General features: G+C 37.0%; 1 protein-coding gene across 2 annotated transcripts in view; it reads right to left on the reverse strand.

The window, feature by feature from the left end:
- Positions 1–21,619, reverse strand: part of HIF1A (hypoxia inducible factor 1 subunit alpha) — a 49,523-nt gene continuing 27,904 nt past the window's right edge. The window contains exons 5-15 of one of the 2 annotated variants that reach the window (XM_055131623.1): positions 21,152–21,264; positions 18,828–19,030; positions 13,649–13,755; positions 11,621–11,768; positions 8,396–8,616; positions 6,855–7,141; positions 5,140–5,262; positions 4,624–5,045; positions 3,555–3,675; positions 2,494–2,620; positions 1–1,335 (exon numbers count right to left, since the gene is read on the reverse strand). In XM_055131623.1, coding sequence (XP_054987598.1) covers positions 1,184–1,335; positions 2,494–2,620; positions 3,555–3,675; positions 4,624–5,045; positions 5,140–5,262; positions 6,855–7,141; positions 8,396–8,616; positions 11,621–11,768; positions 13,649–13,755; positions 18,828–19,030; positions 21,152–21,264 — 2,024 coding nt within the window. In that variant the 3' untranslated portion in view covers positions 1–1,183. The remainder of the gene's footprint in view (positions 1,336–2,493; positions 2,621–3,554; positions 3,676–4,623; positions 5,046–5,139; positions 5,263–6,854; positions 7,142–8,395; positions 8,617–11,620; positions 11,769–13,648; positions 13,756–18,827; positions 19,031–21,151; positions 21,265–21,619) is intronic. The other variant, XM_004612374.2, reaches the window with a different exon arrangement.

Raw genomic sequence — 21,619 nt, forward strand, 5'->3', positions numbered from 1 at the left:
CCTGGTCCACTAAGATGTTTATTTGATATAACAAAACAATACAGTTAGTGTTAGATCCAACCACAAAGAGCAAAAGGAATAAAAAATTTGTACAATGCACAGAGAAAAACAAGATGTTTACTGTGACAGCTATGTATTTCTAAAATAATGCTTCTAAAATTACTCATTTATTGAAATCTATATGAAAACAGAAGGATGTTAATAACAACAAAGTGCATAAGACCAAACATCAAATTTTGAGCAAATTAACATACTAGGTAATTTTGCTAACAAAACATGATTTTTTGTGTGTGTTTACAATCTGCTCAAAATATATTTATACCAACAGGGTGGGTAGAACATTAGGTTTAATATCAATTATACAATATTAGCATAAACATCCACAACTACAGATAGGGTATTGTTTTTTCCTTTGAGTTGGCAGTGTGACTACAGAAACATCAGATCTTTTCTGAGTTGAGAATTTTTATTCAAATAAATGCTACATACCTCCCAAATATATGTATATCTTTCTATATCATGTAAATGGCTTTACCCATTTAAATAATAAACCGTATAAGTATTTAAGAATCATCATTATATGATTAACAATGGCATGTTCCAGGTTTAACATTTTCATAGGCCAAAGGGGAAAAAAAAACTTCTTAAAAACTAGTTTTATAAATGCAGAATATATTGCATGATTAACTGCTGGTATCTTTTTAAGAAAATATATTGTGCAATTGTGGCTACCATGTACTGCTGACAAATCATTGTTATGTAAAATATGAAAAAAACTGAGTAAAAATTTTCCAAGCTGATCATGATGAAAGGTTACTGCCTTATTAAAAAATTATACTGGCATCTTATTAAAAATAAATCGATAAGGGACAAATTCCCTAGCCCAAAATAAATAAATAAAAAGGTGCATTTTTATAAACGAATGCTACTGTAATGCAACAGTTTAAATACTAAAGAATAGTGAAAATGTGTGGTCTGTGATCTGGCATTAAAGAACATACTAAGAAGGAGCATTAATGTAAATTAAGCAGAAAGGAATCAAAACTGAACTAACCAAGTTTGTGCAGTATTGTAGCCAGGCTTCTAAAATTAGATATAGAAAATATAAATAGACTGCTTTAGGTAATGAGCCACCAGTGTCCAAAAGAAGGAATGAAATCATGAAAGAAAAAAAAAAAAAAGCTCAGTTAACTTGATCCAAAGCTCTGAGTAATTCTTCACCCTGCAGTAGGTTTCTGCTGCCTTGTATAGGAGCATTAACTTCACAATCATAACTCGTCAGTTGTGGTAATCCACTCTCATCCATTGATTGCCCCAGCAATCGACATGCTAAATCTGAAAGAGAAAATTGAGTAAGTATCTATTTTCTAGTTCAGGATTTCTGTAACTTTTCTTTTTGTGATCCCTTTCTGCCTGAGACACTTTTACATAACTCTGAAGCATTGTAGCACTGCCATCTGGCTGTTCATTGATTTGCTCGAGCGGGCACCATTAACATCTCCATTGTGAGACTTGTTACTGTTTTTGGCATATCAAATACACAACTCTAAGTATAAAAATAAGTCACTGTCACCCCGTTGCTCATCGATTTGTTGGAGCGGGCACCAGTAACGTCTCTCGATTGTGAGACTTATTTGTTACTATGTTTGGCACATCCAATACGCCACAGGTAGCTTGCCAGGCTCTGCCCTGTGGGCTCGATACTCTCGGTAGCTTGCTGGGCTCTCCGAGAGGGGCGAAGGAATTGAGCACGGGTCGGCCACATGAAAGGCAAATGCCCTACCGCTGTGCTATCGCTCCAGCCCATAAAAAGAAGTATACAAATCAAATATTTACTGATAATCATACCTGCAGTGCAAACCACATGTATAATCAATAAATATTACTAAACACACACTCTAGGGAAAATATGGTAAAAATTATTTTTTGAAGAAAAAGTTCTGAAACAGTTTACAAGTTTTTGGGGCAAACTCACAGGTATGGGAAAAAGTAAATGCAAAAAGCACTGCTTATGATGAAAAAGTATTTAGAAAATATAATGAAGGCACAATGAGTGATACATAAATTTAGAAAGGGCAAAAAAATTATTAAGCTTCAGCTTTCATATTGTTAGCACAAAATATATGCCAAAGATAACTGCTGCTAAAATATGTATGTTCCACCTTGACGTGCATGCTTTACATGCAATGGACCCGAGTTCTATTCCCAGTACCACATAGTCTCCAGAGCACCACTGAGTGTGCTACTTAACAAATTCCACCTTGAAATAGCTATAGCATAGCCATAAGATAAAAAGCTTTTATGGCGTATGTGTGATGCTGGAGATTAGACCCAGTACCTCACACATGTGCTCTCCCTCAACCATATTCCTGATCCCTGCTACTTCACTTTTTAATCTTGCAAAGGAGTTAAAGCCACTCTCTCACTTGAATGTTAAAGTATGATGTATTTTAATTGTTGTGTGATGGTTAAGGGCAAAAATAATCAACCAACCAGAGGGTATTAAAATAATTGTCTTCTGCTCCGTTCCATTTTGTTCACTGGTTTTGCATCCCTTAACTCGTTTCCAGGAGAGCGATGTAGTAGTTGTGCGGTTATCGGGTTGTTGTATTAATGTTCCCTAAAAACAGTAAGGTTAGTTTACCATATAAAACTTCACAAACACTGAACACTAAAAATCAGCCTAAGTTTGGTAATATGTAGGCAGGTTTCCCAAATCAAATTCTGCTCTAAATTAAAAATTTTAAGTTTTTACGTCTAGTAATATTCCATTAAAGTCATTTGTCTAGCTAAATTGTTCTAAAAATATAGTATAATTTTACCAGTATTAAATCACCAATAAAACATAGTAGTATGTCAATAATAGAAAGTAAAGGGGTGGGGGGAGAATGAGATTAGTGGTGAAATTAGGGGTATATTTAGAGGAGAATTTAATATTTTTATTATTATTTTTGTTATTGTTTTGGGGTCATGCTGAGGGGTCACTCCCGGCTCTGTATTCAGGAATTGCTCCTGACTATACTTCAGGAGAACATACGGGATGCTGGGGATAAAACTATCTCTCCAGTCCCAAGAGCTTAACTTTTTATATATATATAAAAAAAAAACCAAATACTTAAAAAAAAATTATGGCTCCATGAGTCTCACCAAAAATGATTCCTGAGCTCAGAGCCAGAAGTAAGTCCTGAGCACCACTGAGTGTGACCCCAAACCAGATAAAAATAAATAAAGAAGCCAGGAGGTAGGACAGTGGGTAGGGTGCTTGCCTTACATGAAGCCAACACAGGTTTATTCCCTGGTTTATCCCAATATGGTCCCCCGAGCACTGCCAGGAGTGATCCCTGAGTGCAGAGCCAGGAGTAAGCCCAATGCATTGCCGAGTGTGGCCCCAAACCCACAAAAACTAAATTAAAATAGAACAATTTTTACATAAAGTTCTTAAAAACCCTAGTGTTTAATTTTTGAAAATTAATCTTATATATGTATACACAAACAAACACACACACAAAACCCTCAATCAAAAATAGCACACTAGGTTAGAAAAATAAACATACTTTCAGACTTACAATTCCTATTGCTTGAGAAAGTGAACCATCATGTTCTATTTTTCGCTTTCTCTGAGCATTTTGCAAAGCTATTATCTTTGGATTTACTTCTTCCTCAGGAACAGGGTTTCTGTGGGGGAAAAAAAAGGCTTAATAAAAATATCGTTCATATTATTGCTACTTTAAAAAATACCCAACTAACCTTTTGAAACAAAATCTATAATGCCATTTTTCAACACTAAACATACTATTGTACATGAAGAAGCTAATTAACTGAATTATGTGTTAAAAGTAACATGTCTAAAGCAGTCTACTTCTCTAAAGGAGCTCAGAGTCGAAAATTAGTTGGTAAAATCAGTGTAAAGTAATGAAAAGTACTTCTGTGTTACTCCAGAGCTCTAGGATTTTTTCCCTTAACTCTAGAAAATGACCTCTCCCAGAACTTTGGTAAAGTAGTGACACAGGGCAAGAAGAAAAAGAGATCAAACTCTGGCTTTGCAGTGCTTTTTCCTTTCATTAATGGCATAGAACAGATGGAATAATTTCTCTCTTCCATATATGATTCCACTGATTAGCAAAAATATTTTCTAATTATAGCCTCAAATTTAAAACATGCCCAATACCATTATAAATAAATTATACAGAAAAATAATAACTTAAGAATTAGATGGTGGGGCTGGGGATAGTACAGCAAGTAAGGCACTTACTTTGCATGTGGGCTTAATCCCCAACACCCCATATGGTGTCCCGAACATAGAGCCAAGTGTTAAGCCCTGAGCACCACAGAGTGTGGCTCCAAACCAAAGCAAAACAAAATTAATCAACAGATGTTTATCAAAACTTGCACCATATAGAAGCTATTGCATGAATCATGCTTAGATTCACTCCCAATTTAAAAAAAAAAAAAAAAAACACTCTGAGTAGCCATAAAATGTCCTATATACGCAAAATGAAAATTAAGGACACATGTGATGTAATTATATGTAGAATTTAAAAAGGCTTATATATAAATATCAACATATTTATCATCACACATATTTTCTCAACATTATATAGCCTTAATGTTACACATAAATACCTTTGACTCAAAGTGACAGATAACACATTAGGGCTTCTTGGATGAGATTTTTCTGTCTGTTCTATGACTCCATTTCCTGCTCTGTTTGGTGAAGCTGTTCGACTTCGAGTATCACTATATGGTGATATTGTGGCACTTGTAGTTTCTTTAGATATGTGGGTAGGAGATGGAGATGCAATCAATACTTTAATGTCTTCCATACCATCTTTTGTCACTGCTTTTAACTCATCACTGGTGGCAGTGGTAGTGGTAATAGTAGATTCTTGCAATGGTGTTGGTGGTTGGAATACTGTAATTGTGCTTGCACTTTGAGGGCTTGAAGAACTGCTTTCCAATGGTGACAGCTGATCGAAGGAACGTAACTGGAAGTCATCATCCATAGGGATATAGGGAGCTAACATCTCCAAGTCTAAATCAGTATCCTTAAATTAAAAAAAAAAAAAGTTTATAATGGCCACAAAGTCCAGTTATTTTAGTGTAAAAAGCAATAAAATTTAATATGGAATAAGTCTATACCTGAGTGGAAAATGGATTCTTTGCTTCTGTGTCTTCAGCAAAAAGTTTCTCCACCAATTCCAACTTGAATTCATTGACCATATCACTATCCACATCAAAACAGTAACCGCTGGGACTGGTAGGCTACAAAAGAAAGTAAATGTCTACCTTTAAAGGAATTAAAGGAATCTTCACATTTTCCACTAGTAGTCAGAATTGTTAAATAAGTTCTTAGGGAAATACAGAACAAAGGCCAATTTTTTTAAACAATTTTTATTTAACTCATTAGAAGTGACATTTTCAATCTTATACTTGTATATGACTTTGATAATAAATCTATATCCTAACTAGATTATATAGCAGCATTTGTAAAATTAAAAGACACACTCATCTAATTTTAGAGACTAAAACTTACACTTCAATTCAGATACTTTAAGTTTTTACTTACATTAGCCTGATGGATTTATAATTTAGAAATTCTGGGTAGTCTACTAAGAAACCATAGCTATGCAATCTAAGCACAAACTTCTACTTTGCTCATTTAATATTTTTGTGGTTGTAAACTGAGTGGCTACCATGTAAGATACATTCTCCACACTGAGATATCAAATCTACTCTTAGTTTGCCACTCTGAATCAATAAATAAAAAATATTATTTATTCTTTTAAGGCTTGTCACACTATACTGTTCAAGTCTAAGTTGTCTTACTCCGAAACAAATTTCTAAACATTCTAAGAAATTCTGAAGTTATTTTATATTTAGAAATTGATCACTTTGGGCTGGAGTGGGTAAACTTAGTTACAGCAGGTAGGGGTGTTTGCCTTGCATTCGGCTGACCTGGATTCAATCCCTATCACCCCTTAAGAGTCCCCTGAGACCAACAGGAGTGATCTCTGAGAACAAAGCCAGGCATAAACCCTGAACATAGCCAGGTATGGCACAAAAACAAAAGGAAGAAAAAGAAAATGAACATCAATGTGATATAATCTTGATACAGTCTAGTCTAAAAGATTTTGTTTGTATGGCTGGAGAGACAGTACAGGGGACTGTGTAAGCCCGCCCCCAGCACTGCTAGAGATGAACCCTGCATACAGAGCTTGAAATCAGCCTGAGAACTACTGAGTGTGGCCCCCAAACCAAAAGAAACAAAAAAATAACTATTTGTGGAGCCAGGGAGATAGCTCAAAAGGCTAGGGTGAACATTTAGATCTAGACGCTCTGGTTGAATATCCAGCACTGCATGGTCTTCCAAGAACCACCAGGAACAATCCTTGAGCACCATGTCAAGAGTAGCTTCTAGGCAACACCAGTTGTGTCCCCCTTCCAACCCATCCTATGTTTGTAGGGTAATTAGCATCAACAAAGAATTAGAATTTAAACAATTATTTTCTGCATGAAGCATCCTATTTTCATATTAAATCTGCACAGAATTTCAAAATTGAAGGAAACCAACCTATATTAGGGTAAGAATTTACATGATTATTCTTTGCTGATGAACTATTATCTAACACAATAGGATTTAATCTTAGAGCTACATTAGGAAGACATAGTATTTTTCTGTGAATGTCTAAACTATTTATTTTTGTTGTGTTTATAGAAATACCTAGTCAAGTGTTCTAAGTTTTACTTTGTGATCTATGTGACATGTGGTTCAAATTAAAATTCTGAGTAAAATTTATACACGCATTTCTGAACATGGATATCTTAAATATTATTTATCTTACCATGAAACCTACCTCAGGTGAACTTTGTCTAGTGCTTCCATCAGAAGGACTGACTGGCTGATCTTGAATCTGGGGCATTGTAAAGGATAGTTCTAGGGACTCAGTATTTGGTTCTAATTTTAATGCAACTTCCTGGTTGAGTGCAGGGTCAGCATTACTTCGAAGAGGCTTTGGAGTTTCGGAAGCAGGTAATGGAGACAGTGCCAAATTAATATTCTGTAATTTTTCACTTGATGAAGGGAGCATTACATCATTATACAATGGAGCTTCTTCCAGTTGTTGGTCATCAGTGTCTGTATCTGCAGGGGGAAAATGGTCAATTTAAAGAATATCTGTATTTTAACATATAAAAACTTTTATAAAAGGTTTCCAAATTTCTTTAATCAGAACATATATATTATGGTATAACCTTAAGTCACAGTTATCTTTCCAGCCCATTAATAACTCTATTCATCTATATGGTGCAAATCCATTCGTTTTTTTTGTTCAGAGACCACACCCAGCAATGTTCAGGTGCTACTCCTGGTAGTGTTCTGAGGACTACAGATGAAGCCAAGGATCAAACTGTGGTCAGCTGCATGCAAGGCCATGTACCTAACCCATGTACTATCTCTGTGGCCCTGATTTTTTTCCCCTGAGGGAGGGAGGGGATTTTGAGCTATACCAGCAATGTTCAGGAGTTATGATCCCAAGCAAAGACTCCTGGTGGTGCGAAAATCAACTACAATGCTAGGGTCAAATCCAGGTCAGCTGTGTGCAAGGCAAACCCCCCTCCCTACCTGCTGTACTAAGGCTCTGGTCCATCTGGTCCCTAATATTTAATGTTTAATATCATGTATGACTGCTTACTTCACTCTTAATGTAACTGTACCTGATTTAATTAAAAACTCCTAGAGAAAATATGACAGTGAAATACAGAACAGGGTTGAAAAAAGGTATCTATAAAGATATTTCAAGGGGCTGGAGCAATAGCACAGCAGGTAGGACATTTGCCTTGCACGCGGCCGACCCGGGTTCGATTCCCAGCATCCCATATGGTCCCCTGAGCACCGCCAGGAGTAATTCCTGAGTGCAGAGCCAGGAGTAATCCCTGTGCATCGCCAGGTGTGACCCTCCCAAAAAAAAGATATTTCAAAGCACAATTTTCAACAAAGTGTTGAAAATAGAAATTAAGAATGTTGAGAAATACTTAGCAAAATAATTAGCCAAATATTTTCAACCAAATATTTTCAAGAATTGTATAAAAAACAAAATATGAAAGAAAACAATATCCAAATAATTACTTACCCCCACCCACCACCACCAAATCAGACTAAAGCGCAGTTAAACAGACTTGTAGCAGGTGGGGGGTGGGGGGTAGGGGTTCTGGAAATATTGGAAGGGATGCTCATGCTCTGGTGGCTGGTGTAGACTGAGACATTATTATGCCTCACCTCAAACTTGCTTATTAACAGTACTGTAAATAATGATTTGTAAATGACTTAAAAAAAAACTGAACCACGCTTATAGTTGTACACAGTTTTAAAAAATTAATAAAGTAACTAAATATCTACCATTGCTGCCAAAATCTAAAGATATGATTGTGTCTCCAGCAGCAGGTGCCAGCAAAGTTAAAGCATCAGGTTCCTTCTTAAGTTTGTCAAAGAGGCTACTTGTGTCTTCGGATTCAACTTTGGTGAATAGCTGAGTTATTTTCATATCTGAAGATTCAACTGGTTTGAGGATACATTCTGTTTGTTGAAGGGAGAAAATCAAGTCGTGCTGAATAATACCACTGTTAAAAAAGAGAGAAGTAGTTCTTAAATGAGCACTTGACACATTAAGTGTAAGGAACTCTGAAATACCCTGGTCTTTTAAAAAGCTCTGCTTCTATGTAACAGAATAAAATTTCTGAATACTTTAAAATCTCATACATACTTGGTCCTATCCTACATTAAGAACCACTAATATGAAATAAAGATTAATTGGGGCTACAGAAATCAATCATCAGGTTGATAATGTTTTTGCATCTTGGAGGTCAGAGTTTGATCCCCAGTACTGTATGGTCCCAAGCAATTCCAGGAGCGAACCCTGAGTACAAAGTCAAAAGCAGACCCTCAGTACTGCCAGGTATGGTCCAAAACCCACTAAAATGTAGTCTAAAATGATTCAAATATTTGAGTAAATTTATTAAGAATTTTCAGAATTCAAAAGTCTGAAAACAAAAAAATCCCTTTGGAAAAAGTGATGGTAAAATGCAATAATTGGGCCAATAAAAGATCTTCACAAGTTGTGCGCTGATTCACAGTAAAATTTGCACAGAACTCTTTGCCACTAATAAATACGGCCAGATTTATTTAAAGACACTTTTAAAGAGGGATGTCATATTTTCTTTAGCATCAAGAAAATAATAGGGTAGAGGGGCTGGAGCGATAGCACAGCGGGTAGGGCGTTTGCCTTGCACGCGGCCAACTCGGGTTCAAATCCCAGCATCCCATATGGTCCCCTGTGCATTGCCGGGTGTGATCCAAAAAGCAAAAAAAAAAAAAAAAAAAGAAAGAAAGAAAGAAAAGAAAATAATAGGGTAGTAGCATGTAGGCTAGAGGTGGAAAGGGATGATAAACAACAGTAGCACTTTCATGGTTCTACTAAATGTGAATTTTTACTACTCTTTTAATATTAAGTGTTTGAGGGTAGAGAAACAGGAGAGCCAGAAAGGTACTTGCTTTGAAAATGGTTTACTCAGGTTCAATTCCTGCCACCCCATGAGGTCCCCTAAGCCTGCCAGAAGTGATCACCGAGTAGAGCCAGGAGTAAGTACTGAGTACAGCTGAGCATAGTCACCAAATTAAAAATAAATAAATGTCTATGCTATGTGAAATGAGCTGGGAATACAAAAGTTGAAATGCACAACTCTTGCTCTAAAACAGTTTATACTTCAGTATGAAAGTAGACATTGATTCAATATGAAAGTAGACACTGATTAAACACTGATAACTTCTAAAAGTTGCTCCACAGAGAGGCCAATAAGCTGAGACACCGGCTCAAGTAGGATTTGTTAGGCAGACTGAGATGGGGGAAAGAAGTATATTCCATGTTGGTGACTCTTACATCATGGTAATGTCACAAAAGAAATCTTTGGCATTTATACTAAAATATTAACATTTTTTTTAATGGTGTCAAAATAAAAGCAAATGACCGAAAATCTAAGAGGGATCACCCTTATATATCAAAAATAGGACTTGCATCAATGGGACATGAGAGGAATAAAAATGCCAAGAAATGAAGAGAAAAAAAAAACTTATGTGTATGTCTATCTTTTTTTATTTTATTTTAAAAATAAAATATTTCATTAAAAAGAAAGGTTTATGTTAGGTCTAACAAAGAGATTTTATAAACAATTCTCAAGAAAATGAGATGATGAATGTGGAGCAATAGTACATAGATTAAGGCATTTACCTTGCACAGGGTCGACCAGGGTTCAATCCCTGGCATCCCATTATGGCCCCCTGAGCACCACCAGGAGTAATTCCTGAGTGCAAAGCCAGGAGTAACCCCTGAACACCACTGAGTATGGCCCCAAACAAACAAAAAATGATTAGGGGCCAGAACAATAGTATAATGGGTAAGGTCCTTGCCTTACATTTGGCTAGCCTGGGTTCAATCCCCAGCACCCCAGATGATCACTCTGACTCCCAACAGGAGTGAGCACAGAGGAGTATATCTTGAATATCACTGGGGATGGCGGGGGGGGGGGGGGAGAGGAAGGAGAACGTGAGGAGAGGGAGGAGAGGGAGGAGAGGGACAGAGGGAAACAGAGGGAAAGAGAGAGGAAAGGGAAAGAGAGAAAGCAAAAGCCTATTTGAAATACGTCAAATGAAAAATTAGTTTAAGATATCCTAATTTCCACAGGTCAATCAACTAAGAAAAGAGTTCATGAATATTCAAGGCCTGTGTCACATTATACGTTTTGACAGTAATAATCTCCCATAGAATTTCACTTAAACTCTCTTAAGCATTTAAAGTATAATCATCTATCAGACACAGATGAAATTCAAGAGAAACAGAAATTTCCCCAAGGTTAGGGTACTATTATGTGACAGAGCTAGGACACAAACCTAATGGAAAGGCCAGAATTCAAGACCTACAAACACCATAGTTCCCTATAATTAGTAAATGACTTTAACTGCATAACTAGGACAAACTATGACATGCTGTTTTTTTTCAAGGTATTCATTTTTTTTTTCAGTAAAGTGAAAGGATGGGATACATAGGGATAGACAGATAGATAGCACTGTCGTCCGGTTGTTCATTGATTTTGCTTGAGAAGGCACCAGAAACGTCTCCATTGTGAGACTTGTTACTGTTTTTGGCATATTGATTACACCATGCGTGGCTTGCCAGGCTCTGTTGAGCAGACGGGATACTCTCGGTAGCTTGCCGGGCTCTCCAAGAGGGACAGAGGAACCTGGGTCGGCTGCGTGCAAGGCAAATGCCATACCCTCTGTGCTGTCGCTCCAGACTAGATAGACAGACAGACAGATAGATAGATAGATAGATAGATAGATAGATAGATAGATAGATAGATAGATAGATAGATAGGTAGATAGATAGATAGATAGGTAGATAGATAGGTAGATAGATAGATAGATAGATAATTACTGTGCAATAGGTGGATTGAAAACCCAAATCAAAAATCATAGCAATGTGAAAGGAAAATAAAATGCACCTTTATACAGAAGAACAGGATCTAAAAAGAAGTTACTTGTTACTCCCAAATACCAATTTTCCAAGCTTACCTCACAACATAATTTACACATACAATGCATTGTGGTTGAGAATTCTTGGTGTTATATATGACAGTTGCTTGAGTTTCAACCCATACATAACCACCTCTTTTTGCAAGCATCCTGTACTGTCCTGTGGTGACTTGTCCTTTAGTAAACACTGCAAGTGAAAAGGAAAAAGAATTATGCAGAGAAAATAATCTGATTTTAATAGATGCAATTACAATGAAAGCACCAAGAGCAAAAAATGCATTTTTCTAATCTTCCAAATAAACTTCTTTTCTACCGACCTTCACTTTAATTTTTTTATGAGTTGGGGGCCATATCCAGCAATGCTCATTCATATTCAGGGCCATATGTAGTGCCTGAAATTGAACCAGGGTCAGCCATATACAAGGCAAGCAACATATCCCATGTATTAACTCACCAGCTCCCAATCTTTATTTTAAATGAGAAGAAAGCTGGGATTGAGGTATAGAAGTGACTAAAGTTTCTCTAAATATCTTCAAAGTATCAACAATGATTGTAGTAAAATGAATAATCTTGACTACAAAAATCCAATATTGATCCACGAAAGAGACACTACTATCATTTTCTTTCTTCTTCTTTTTCTCTCTTTATTTTTTGTTTTGTTTTGTTTTTGGGGCCACACCCAACAGTGCTTAGAGCTTATTTCTGGCTCTAAGAAATTTCTGGCACTCAGAAATCACTCCTGGTGGGTCTCAGGGAAACATATGGGGTGCCAGGGATCAAAACTAGGTCAGCCACACGCAAGGTAAGCATCCTACCTGTACTCACAATTGCCCCTACTATCTATTTTGTAAAAATTCCTGCTACCGTTTCCAGAGAACCAAAGATGGTTCAAACAGCTGTGTCATATTTAAGTCTCTAAGTCCTGAAAACTTACTTTGTTTTGGGCCTGTAAAACTATGTTCAGGGGGACTTTGGGATAAGGGAGAGACAAAACTGTTCCAGCAGTTTACCAGCCCACAACATAAAAGTCAAGGCTCATAAAGAAGATATTTAGGCATTCCCAATCATATGAGGAAACCTATACAGATTACACAGGTAACTGAAAAATTACAGAGTTTTACTTGCTCTGGAATCTTTAAACAATATTTGGATAAAATTAAAAGTCACAATCATATATTAATAAGTTCATTTGTTACACCAGTACATAGTGTTGAATATTTTCATATTAATTGAACAGCTTTTGGTTTTGAGTGCCTTCTATCCCCTTACCACTCTTTTGATGCTGGAACATTCTGTGATTTTGAGTCTTTGTATTAAAATTTCAGGGAAATTTTAAATAGCATTAAATGATTCCATTTTAACAGTATTGGTTTTAGTAAATACAAAATACAGATTTAATGGTCAAGATATCTTAGGAAAAGGTTTATTAAGATACTTAGTCTAGGGGCTGGAGCGATAGCATAGCGGGTGGGGCGTTTGCCTTGCACGCGGCCGACCCGGGTTCAAATCCCAATATCCCATATGGTCCCCTGAGCACCGCCAGGAGTAATTCCTGAATGCAGAGCCAGGAGTAACCCCTGTGCATCGCCAGGTGTGACCCAAAAAAAAACCAAAAAAAAAAAAAATTTAAGATACTTAGTTTAGAGGTCCAGAGCTATAGTAGGGTGCTTGCATTGCTCAAGGTAGTCCTAGATTCAACCTTCAGCACCTCATATGGTTCTCCATGCCTGCCATAAGTGATACCTGAACACTGCCAGATAGGGTCCCCAAACAAACAAAAAAAAAGACAAGATACTTAGTATAGGAAGACTTGTTTATTGAAAATGGTTGCCTGGGCCACATCTAACAATACTAGGGATTAATCCCAGTTTTCTGCTTGGTGGACCATGTGGTGCCAGAGATCAAATCAGGGTCATATAAGTCACATATATGCCTTAATTAACCCCTGTACAATTTTCCCAGGCCCCAAACTGGCTAATTTTAAACAAAAAGGTTGCATATGATCAAACAGTAAAGAGACTGCAAAAGTTAAATAATTAAAATTTGTAGTTCTTTTATTATACTTACTATCATGATGAGTTTTGGTTAAATGATCAGAGTCCAAAGCATGGTAATATTCATATATTGAGCGGCCCAGAAGTTCTTCTGGCTCATATCCCATCAATTCAGTAATTCTACAATGTTAAAAGAAAAATAGATAAAAAATGTATTAGGGTAAATTTCACTTCTCTAGAGCAGGTTTTTTTTTTCTACTCGCAACCCCTTTTTGCCCAATATTGTTTTATGCAATTCTAGGTAATAAGTATAATATGACTTATATAACAAATATTTACTGATAAAAAATTAATCAAAAATTATTTGTAACACAAAATTTTCATCACCACCTCTCCCCACCCTACCCCCCACACACACACTTACACACATTTAGTTATGCTACCCCATATCAAGTCAGGTCATGATCCACAGTTTGAAGAGGCTATGTTCTAGCAGAGTTTCTAAGCGAGGCATAATATGACCTCCTGTAAACTCCCAGAATTTTCCAAGGGGGCCACAGTTATGAGAACAGGGTACTAAGCAGTAGGATAGGGGTGCCACAGAAAAGAAACAAAGTCAGAAGGAGGCCACAGTTAGAAAAAGATTGAGAAATACTAACTGTATTAATACCATGGAGAAGTGAATTTTATTTTTCAGGTGGTTTGGGGTTATACTCTTGACAGTGCTCAGATGATCATGCAGTGCTGGGGTCTGAACTGGAGTCAACAACATACACAGCAAATGCCTTAACCCCGGTATGATCTGAGTTTGATCCCTAGCATCTCATAAGGTCCCCAGATCCCTCCTAGAAGTGACCCTTGAGCACTAGGCTGGAGTAAGCCCTGAGTACCACTTTTGGCCCCAAAATAGAAATAAAGAGCATTCACTTTAGATTAGATTGCATTTGCATCTTACTTTCAGAAAGTTCGTAGTTACTAAATGTAGTACCATACGTTTAAGTCCTCTGGGTTCATTCTGCTTTCTTATCTTTTTATCTCTACTCAAGTCAAAATCAAAAAGAATTCTTCACAAACTATATTCCCAAACATGAACACTAGGGGGCAGCATTGCAAAGAAAATTACTGTTAAAAAATAAAACCAGTCATTTTTTTGTTTTAAAAATAATTCTGGAAGCCAGAGCAATAGTACTGCAGGCAGGGCATTTGCCTTGCACATGGTCTACCCAGCCAACCTATCCCCACCAACCTACATGGTCCCCCGAGCCCATCAGGATTCATCCCTGAGTAGAGTTAGGAGAATAAGCCCTGCGCACCACTGAGTATGGACCCCAAACAAATAATAATCCTGACCTTAATTTACATGTTATTATGTAAGAGAAAGTAATTTCGAAGAACCACATTTCTCATTCATCAGAAAATACAATTAGGTTAGATATAAATTCTTATAGATGTATAAACTGAAAAGTTGAGAGAAAGATCATTTTCAGAGATGAGAAAATGCTGAAACTGTACAAACCACAAACATTTTGAAGGAGGGACTAGAGTAGAAGTGGAAGCTGAAGAAGAAGGAAGAATAAACAGATTACTGAGGCCTTTATATTCTTTTAAAATATCAATTTGGTCATTGGCAATGTTACTCAATCTGAGTTGAGGCATGTTTATAATACAAAATGTCAAAATACAGACTATTTTCCTACAATGTTGGACTTATTCATGAATGAGGTAAGTTTAACTTAAGGTACTTATGTAGCTTAGCTGGCCAGAGAGACAGTACAGTGGGCAAGGTTCTTGTCATGAAGCTGCTGGTTTAGAACCCTGGAGAGGAAGGATGCCTAAGCTCAGATCTGGCAGTGAGCTCTGAGCAAAATCAGCGGCCCAAGCTGTCCCCCCACCATCTCCACCAAAGGTGATTCAGAAAATATGATCGTAAGATTTATTGGGGGGGGGGGGGAACAGGACAAAACAACTGGTGTTTCTCAGGTACTTAACAACTGGTGTTTCTCAGGTACTACTCCCAGTTTGGGGCTATGGATTCACTCATAGCTGTTTTCTGGGGACGACACAGTGATGGAAATCAAATCTGGGACTCCTACATGCAACATATGCATTCTAGGCCTCGGTATGCATTCTAGACCCTCAAAAAGTATTTTTTTTATTCTTTTTTCCTTTTTGGGTCATACCCGGCGATGCACAGGGGTTACTCCTGGCTCTGCACTCAGGAATTACTCCTGGCGGTGTTCAGGGGACCATATGGGATGCTGGGATTTGAACCCAGGTCGGCCGCGTGCAAAGCAAACGCCCTACCTGCTATGCTATCTATCACTCCAGCCCCTCAAAAAGTATTTTAAATGGATCAGAAAACCTATGATCTAAAGCCATACCATTACTTTGTTGTAAGTTTAAGGGCAGCAACTTTTTAATCTTCAGTTTTATAAAAGTGCCTGTTAAAACGCCATGCTACAAAAACAGTAATGTTCAAAATAAATATGTTTGAGTGAAAATTAGTAAAACTAGTACACTAAATCAGGAACTCCTAAACTTTTTCAACTCCCAACCTTTTCGTCTGAGATGCAACATGAAAGAACACTGCCAGAATTACCTCAGATTCCTCACATCACTGATTTTAAATTCATTTTTGACTCTTAATCATTCAGAAACTTTACCATGCCAATAATTTTTTCCTTTTTAAAAAAATTTTAAAAATTGAATCACCGTGAGCTACAGTTACAAAACTTTCATGTTCGAGTTTCAGTCATAAGATGATAGAACACCCATCCCTCCACCAGTGTACATTTTCCACCACCAATGTCCCCAGAATCCCTCCCTCCGCCCCCACCCCACCCTTCCCCTGCCCCTATGGCAGACAACTTCCCTCTTACTCTCTACTTATAAGTATTATGGTTTGCAGTATAGATAATGAGACCATGCCAAAATTTTTATGATAACCCTTCTTCCCACTTCAGTTTAAGGCCCCATATAGGGTCATGGTCCAGATTAATTTAGGCTTAGGGCAGGAGAGACAGTAGAGGAGTTAAGGTGCTTGCCTTGCACATTGCTGACCCCCAGTATGATCCCTGAGCACAAAGTCAGGAGTAAGCTCTGAGCATAGTTGGGTATGGTCCCAAAGCAAAAATAAACAAAATAGAAGTTAGGACGTAATTATACTATTTATAGGGTATTTGGAATGTAAGAAAACTGCTGTTAGATTTTCTTTAAAAATTTTCTGTAAGGAACTTAGTTCTACACTAAGTTCCTACCCACATGAGCTGTTTCTTTCCTTTCTCTTCTACTTTCCAATAAACTCTTCTATTGTCTGAAAAAAATATATAAATAAAAAATTAAAAATTCTGTAAGATTTTTAGATGTAACAGATTAAAGGGCCCTAGGGGGGAAAAAAGGGGTCCCAGCAACAACAAATAACAGATTCTGATCAAATTAAAAATCAAGCTGGCTCTCTTACTCCTATATTCTGGTTATTTCGCCAGTTTTCTGAGAAAATGGGAGGAATGCCATTCTTTTCTTTTTCTCATTCTAATCCCATCACTTTTCTGAGCAAAAGAAGGAAAGTGTGTAAAAGTATGCTCTCTGGCTTTATGGTGCATGGGTCATAACACATATATCCTTGTCTTCTATATGAAAATGCCTACATTTCACTGCATAGGTTTTTTTTTTTCTTTTTGTCATTAAGAGTGCATGTTCCTTTGATAACAAATTCTAGCCTCTTATGTTTTTAGAGAAAACATAAGATTTTTGGTGGGTGAAGATGAAGATGAAGGGAATCAAATAAAGCACTTCCAATAGAAGACTATGACATATTATTTTTACATCAGAAAATCCACTTTCTTAGAAAGTTAGATGAGAGTTAACAATGGCACAAATCTATTGACAGAGGAATAGCAACACTTCAAGTCAAAAGGTAATAGTAAACTGAGAAATTTAACAGCATAAATGAAAAGGTGGAGAAGGACTGGTTCAAAAAAATCTATATAGACAGAAAATCTGTAAGATTTAGAGACTAGCTGACTGTAGATAAAATTGAATAAGGAAGCTTTCAGAAATTTTGCTGGAATTGCATGTCTATATAGGCCTTTTTCTCATATAGGCACTATAAGAGGGAAAGCTTCTTATAAAGCCTCTTCAGTTTTGAAGACAGTTCAAATCTTCCTTGATTGCAGAGTTAGTGATGCAGCTTAGAAACAGAAAAATTTAGTTTATAATACAGAAGACTATCCAGATAAAGAATATCAAACTGGCAGTTAAACAGTTACAGGTATAAACTGGGAAGAGGTATTGGGAATCATGGGCAAGGATAAAAATGCTAACAGAAAATGTTGAGAACATGAGATGATCTATGTGTCCCCAACTGGTGTATAATGCATCTTTAAAATATACATTTTTTTTTTCCTTCTTAAGTAGTAGGGCACTAAAGAAAAAGACTTCATATTTAGGTTTTCGTGGTGTTTTCTGTTGTTTTTTTTGGGCCATGTCTGGTGGTGCTCAAGGAACCATGGGGGTGTCAGCGAAAAAAATTGAGGCCTTCTGCATGCAATGCATGCATGCAATCTGTTTAAACAATCTCTCTAGCCTAAAATATTGGGAGGTGAGGGGGCACTGGGGCCACAACTGGCTATATTCAGGGATCACTCCTGGCACTGCAGTCAAGAATCACTTCTGGCAGTGATTCCTGGGATGCCAAGGATTGAACTTGGGTTGGTCATGTGCAAGGCACGTGCCGTATCCACTGTACTATCCCTCAGACCCCATACTTCATCTTTAAATTTTTTCCCATTATTGTTGCAGTTAAGATAATTTTTATTTGGGGAGAGGGGGACACATCTGGTAGTGTTCAAGGCTTACTCCTGGTTCTGTGCTCAGGGATCATTCCTGGTGGACTTGGGAATAATCGTGGGTATTGAACCCAGGTCAGCTGTGTGCAAGACAAGCACCTTACATGCTATACCATCTCTCTAGTCCCCTAAGATAACATGTTAACAGGTTTGATGTTCACTTAGATCTCTCTACCACCAAAATGCATGATACTTCACACAATCCACTTCATTTTGTATACATAAAGTGTTCAATAAATGTGGTTTATGCCATCTACAAAGGTAATCTATTATTACTGAGTTTTAAGATATAACATTTTATTTAACTTAATAGAAGGAAACATATGTAGTCTTAACTAAAATGAACAGTAAAGAAAATGCTGTGGGTTAACTTAAATTTTTAAGTTGTGCTTTAAATATAGTTACCTTTCATCACAATAAGAAAATTTCATATCCAGGCTGTGACGACTGAGAAAAGTCTTACTATCTAAAGGAATCTCAATATTTGATGGATGAGGAATGGGTTCACAAATCAGCACCAAGCACGTCATGGGTGGTTTCTTATATCCACACTGAGACTGGTTGTTGTTGGAATCATACACATGAATATGGCCTGTGCAATGAAGTACCTGTGCATGAAGAAAACAAACTATTTTAAATATATACAATATTGGAGAAAAATAAAGTATAAAGAACAAGTACCTGAATCTTGGCATTACAAATAAGCTTTGGGAAATTTACTGTCATTAACGGTTTCAGCATATTTTGGAGAATCAACGACACCACCTTAGGGCACCATAGATTTTTAAAAAATTTTCCTTCAGAACCCACATCAAAATATTCTTGGCAGTGTTTTCTGATTCTGTCTCTGGAAAAAAAAAGTATTTTTTTTCTAGAAACTCTAAAAACAACTAAGAATTGAGTTTCCTGAATGAAGCTGAAAAAAAATTTTTTTCTGCATGACCCAGTGATTCTACTTGTTCACATTTACCCAAGTACACAGAATCATTAATCTTTTAAAAGGATTTTAAATACCAAAGATTTCAAAGATTTCTCCTACCTTAATTTTAGTGCTATGTATAATATTCAAGATCTGGAAACAAATGAAGAGGCCAGAAATAGATGAATGCTAACAGGAACTTGGTATAGATACACAAGGAATACTACTCTAAGGAAAGATGAAATACTGCGGTTCAGTGCAACTTAAACGGATCTGAAGAGAGGGTATCATATTGAGCAAAGTAAGTCCAAGGAGAGGGACAAATATCAAATGATCTCTTATAGGTGGGAGTATTATAATAGCAAGGGAATAAAAACTGCCAAAGATTAAAAAAAATATCTCTGAAAGTATGCCTACAGAACTGAGTTTGCCGAAGTGGGACAGCAGAAGTGAGAGGGGAGCTAAAGACAGTGGTAGAGGGATGCTAATACTCTGGTAGTAAGTATAGATTGGCAGCATGGTTTTCCTGAAATATCACTAACAATGTGTAAATGACAGTACCTAAAAAAAAATTTTCCTTCATACAAATATAGGCGAATTTTTCATTTATCTGGTTATTTTAACTGGTTGATGGCTACTTCTTGCTCAGGTGACTATGTTTCAACACTGAATACATAAATGAACACCAGTGATCAGAAAAAGAAGTCCTTTTAAGATTCAAACACTGAATTTGCCTGTCAAGCTCATGTTCTCCCCTTGAACACGTATCTTTTTTAATGTAGAAGTATTCAGTTCTTTATTTATTTATGCATGCTATTTATTCAGCCAGTGAGTAATAAACTCCACATTACTTTTTAAAAAAATTATTTTTAATTGAATATACGTGAGACAGACCATTACAAAACTGTTCAAAATTGGATTTCGGTAATAAAATGATCCAGCACCCATCCCTCCACCAGCGTACATTTCCTACCACCAATGTCCCCTGTTTCCTTCCCACCATCCCCCATCACCCCACTTCCTACCCCCAGCTTCACTCTATGAGAAGCACTTTCTCTCTCTCCTTTTCCATTTGTGCATTATGGTTTGCAATACAGGTACTAAGAGGTCATCGTGTTTGCTCAGGGCATTCAGTATTTTTATCTGGACAGTAAAGCTGGAAGAGTTTTTTAACTGGTTGTGGATCTGTTAAGAGGCTTCTGGAAGTAAGAGAAGTGGGGGAAAGGTAGCCCATTCCAACCCTGAGAAAGCCTAGAGATTCTTGAACATGTATCTTTATGCTTGTCCCTATGTTTCTTTGCTGCCTGTGTTCTCTTAAACACATTTCCCCTCTTTCTCTCCTCTCACATCTTTCTTTTTTTTTTTTTTTTTTTGGGTCACACCTGGCTCTGCACAGGGGTTACTCCTGGCTCTGCACTCAGGAATTATCCCTGGCGGTGCTCAGGGGACCATATGGGATGCTGGGAATCGAACCCGGGTCGGCCGCGTGCAAGGCAAACGCCCTACCCGCTATGCTATCGCTCCAGCCCCTCCTCTCACATCTTTCTAAGCAAGTTTCATTCAACAAAAACTACCTTGCCTCACTAAAAAAATAATTAAATAGATAAAATCCAAACACTAAGTGGCTGACAAGTAGCTTGATAATAACAATGTCAAGTTTCATACAACATAAATTCATGCCTCAATCTGCAAAAGCCAAGGAACCATTAGAAATTTTCTCTCAAAATTCTAGTACTAGCTTAATACTATAAATGTCAAGATGTATAAGTTATCTATAAATTTAGCACATCACCAAATTATTCTTAGTTACCTTCCATGTTGCAGATTTTATGTTCATAGTTCTTCCCCGGCTAGTTAGGGTACACTTCATTCTCAGAAAAAAGCTTCTTTGTGTATTTTGTTCTTTACCCTTTTTCACAGGGCCTAATAAAAGTATAAGATTAAGTAAGAACAGACCAAAATATGCAAATTTATTACAGTAAGTACATCAATCCCCAGCAGCTAGATGTTATTAAGCATCAACATGCACACAGTGATACACATGCTTTCTGTCCAAAGACACATCCAAAGGCACTAATTCATTTCAGAATCCATATTCTCCCTCCAGAGCAATAAACCGTCTCTGCTGGAACAATAATCATTTTACATTCAAACCGTTAGATTTAGTCAAATTACAAAAATATATAAATACGCCAGGCTGAGAAGCACTGGGAATGGTTCTTTTTCCCCTAATACCTGCTGCAGGCCCCTTACAAAACAAAGACAAAAAACAGAAACA

This window comes from Sorex araneus, chromosome 3 (assembly GCF_027595985.1).
Source record: "Sorex araneus isolate mSorAra2 chromosome 3, mSorAra2.pri, whole genome shotgun sequence".
Taxonomy (NCBI): Eukaryota; Metazoa; Chordata; class Mammalia; order Eulipotyphla; family Soricidae; genus Sorex; species Sorex araneus.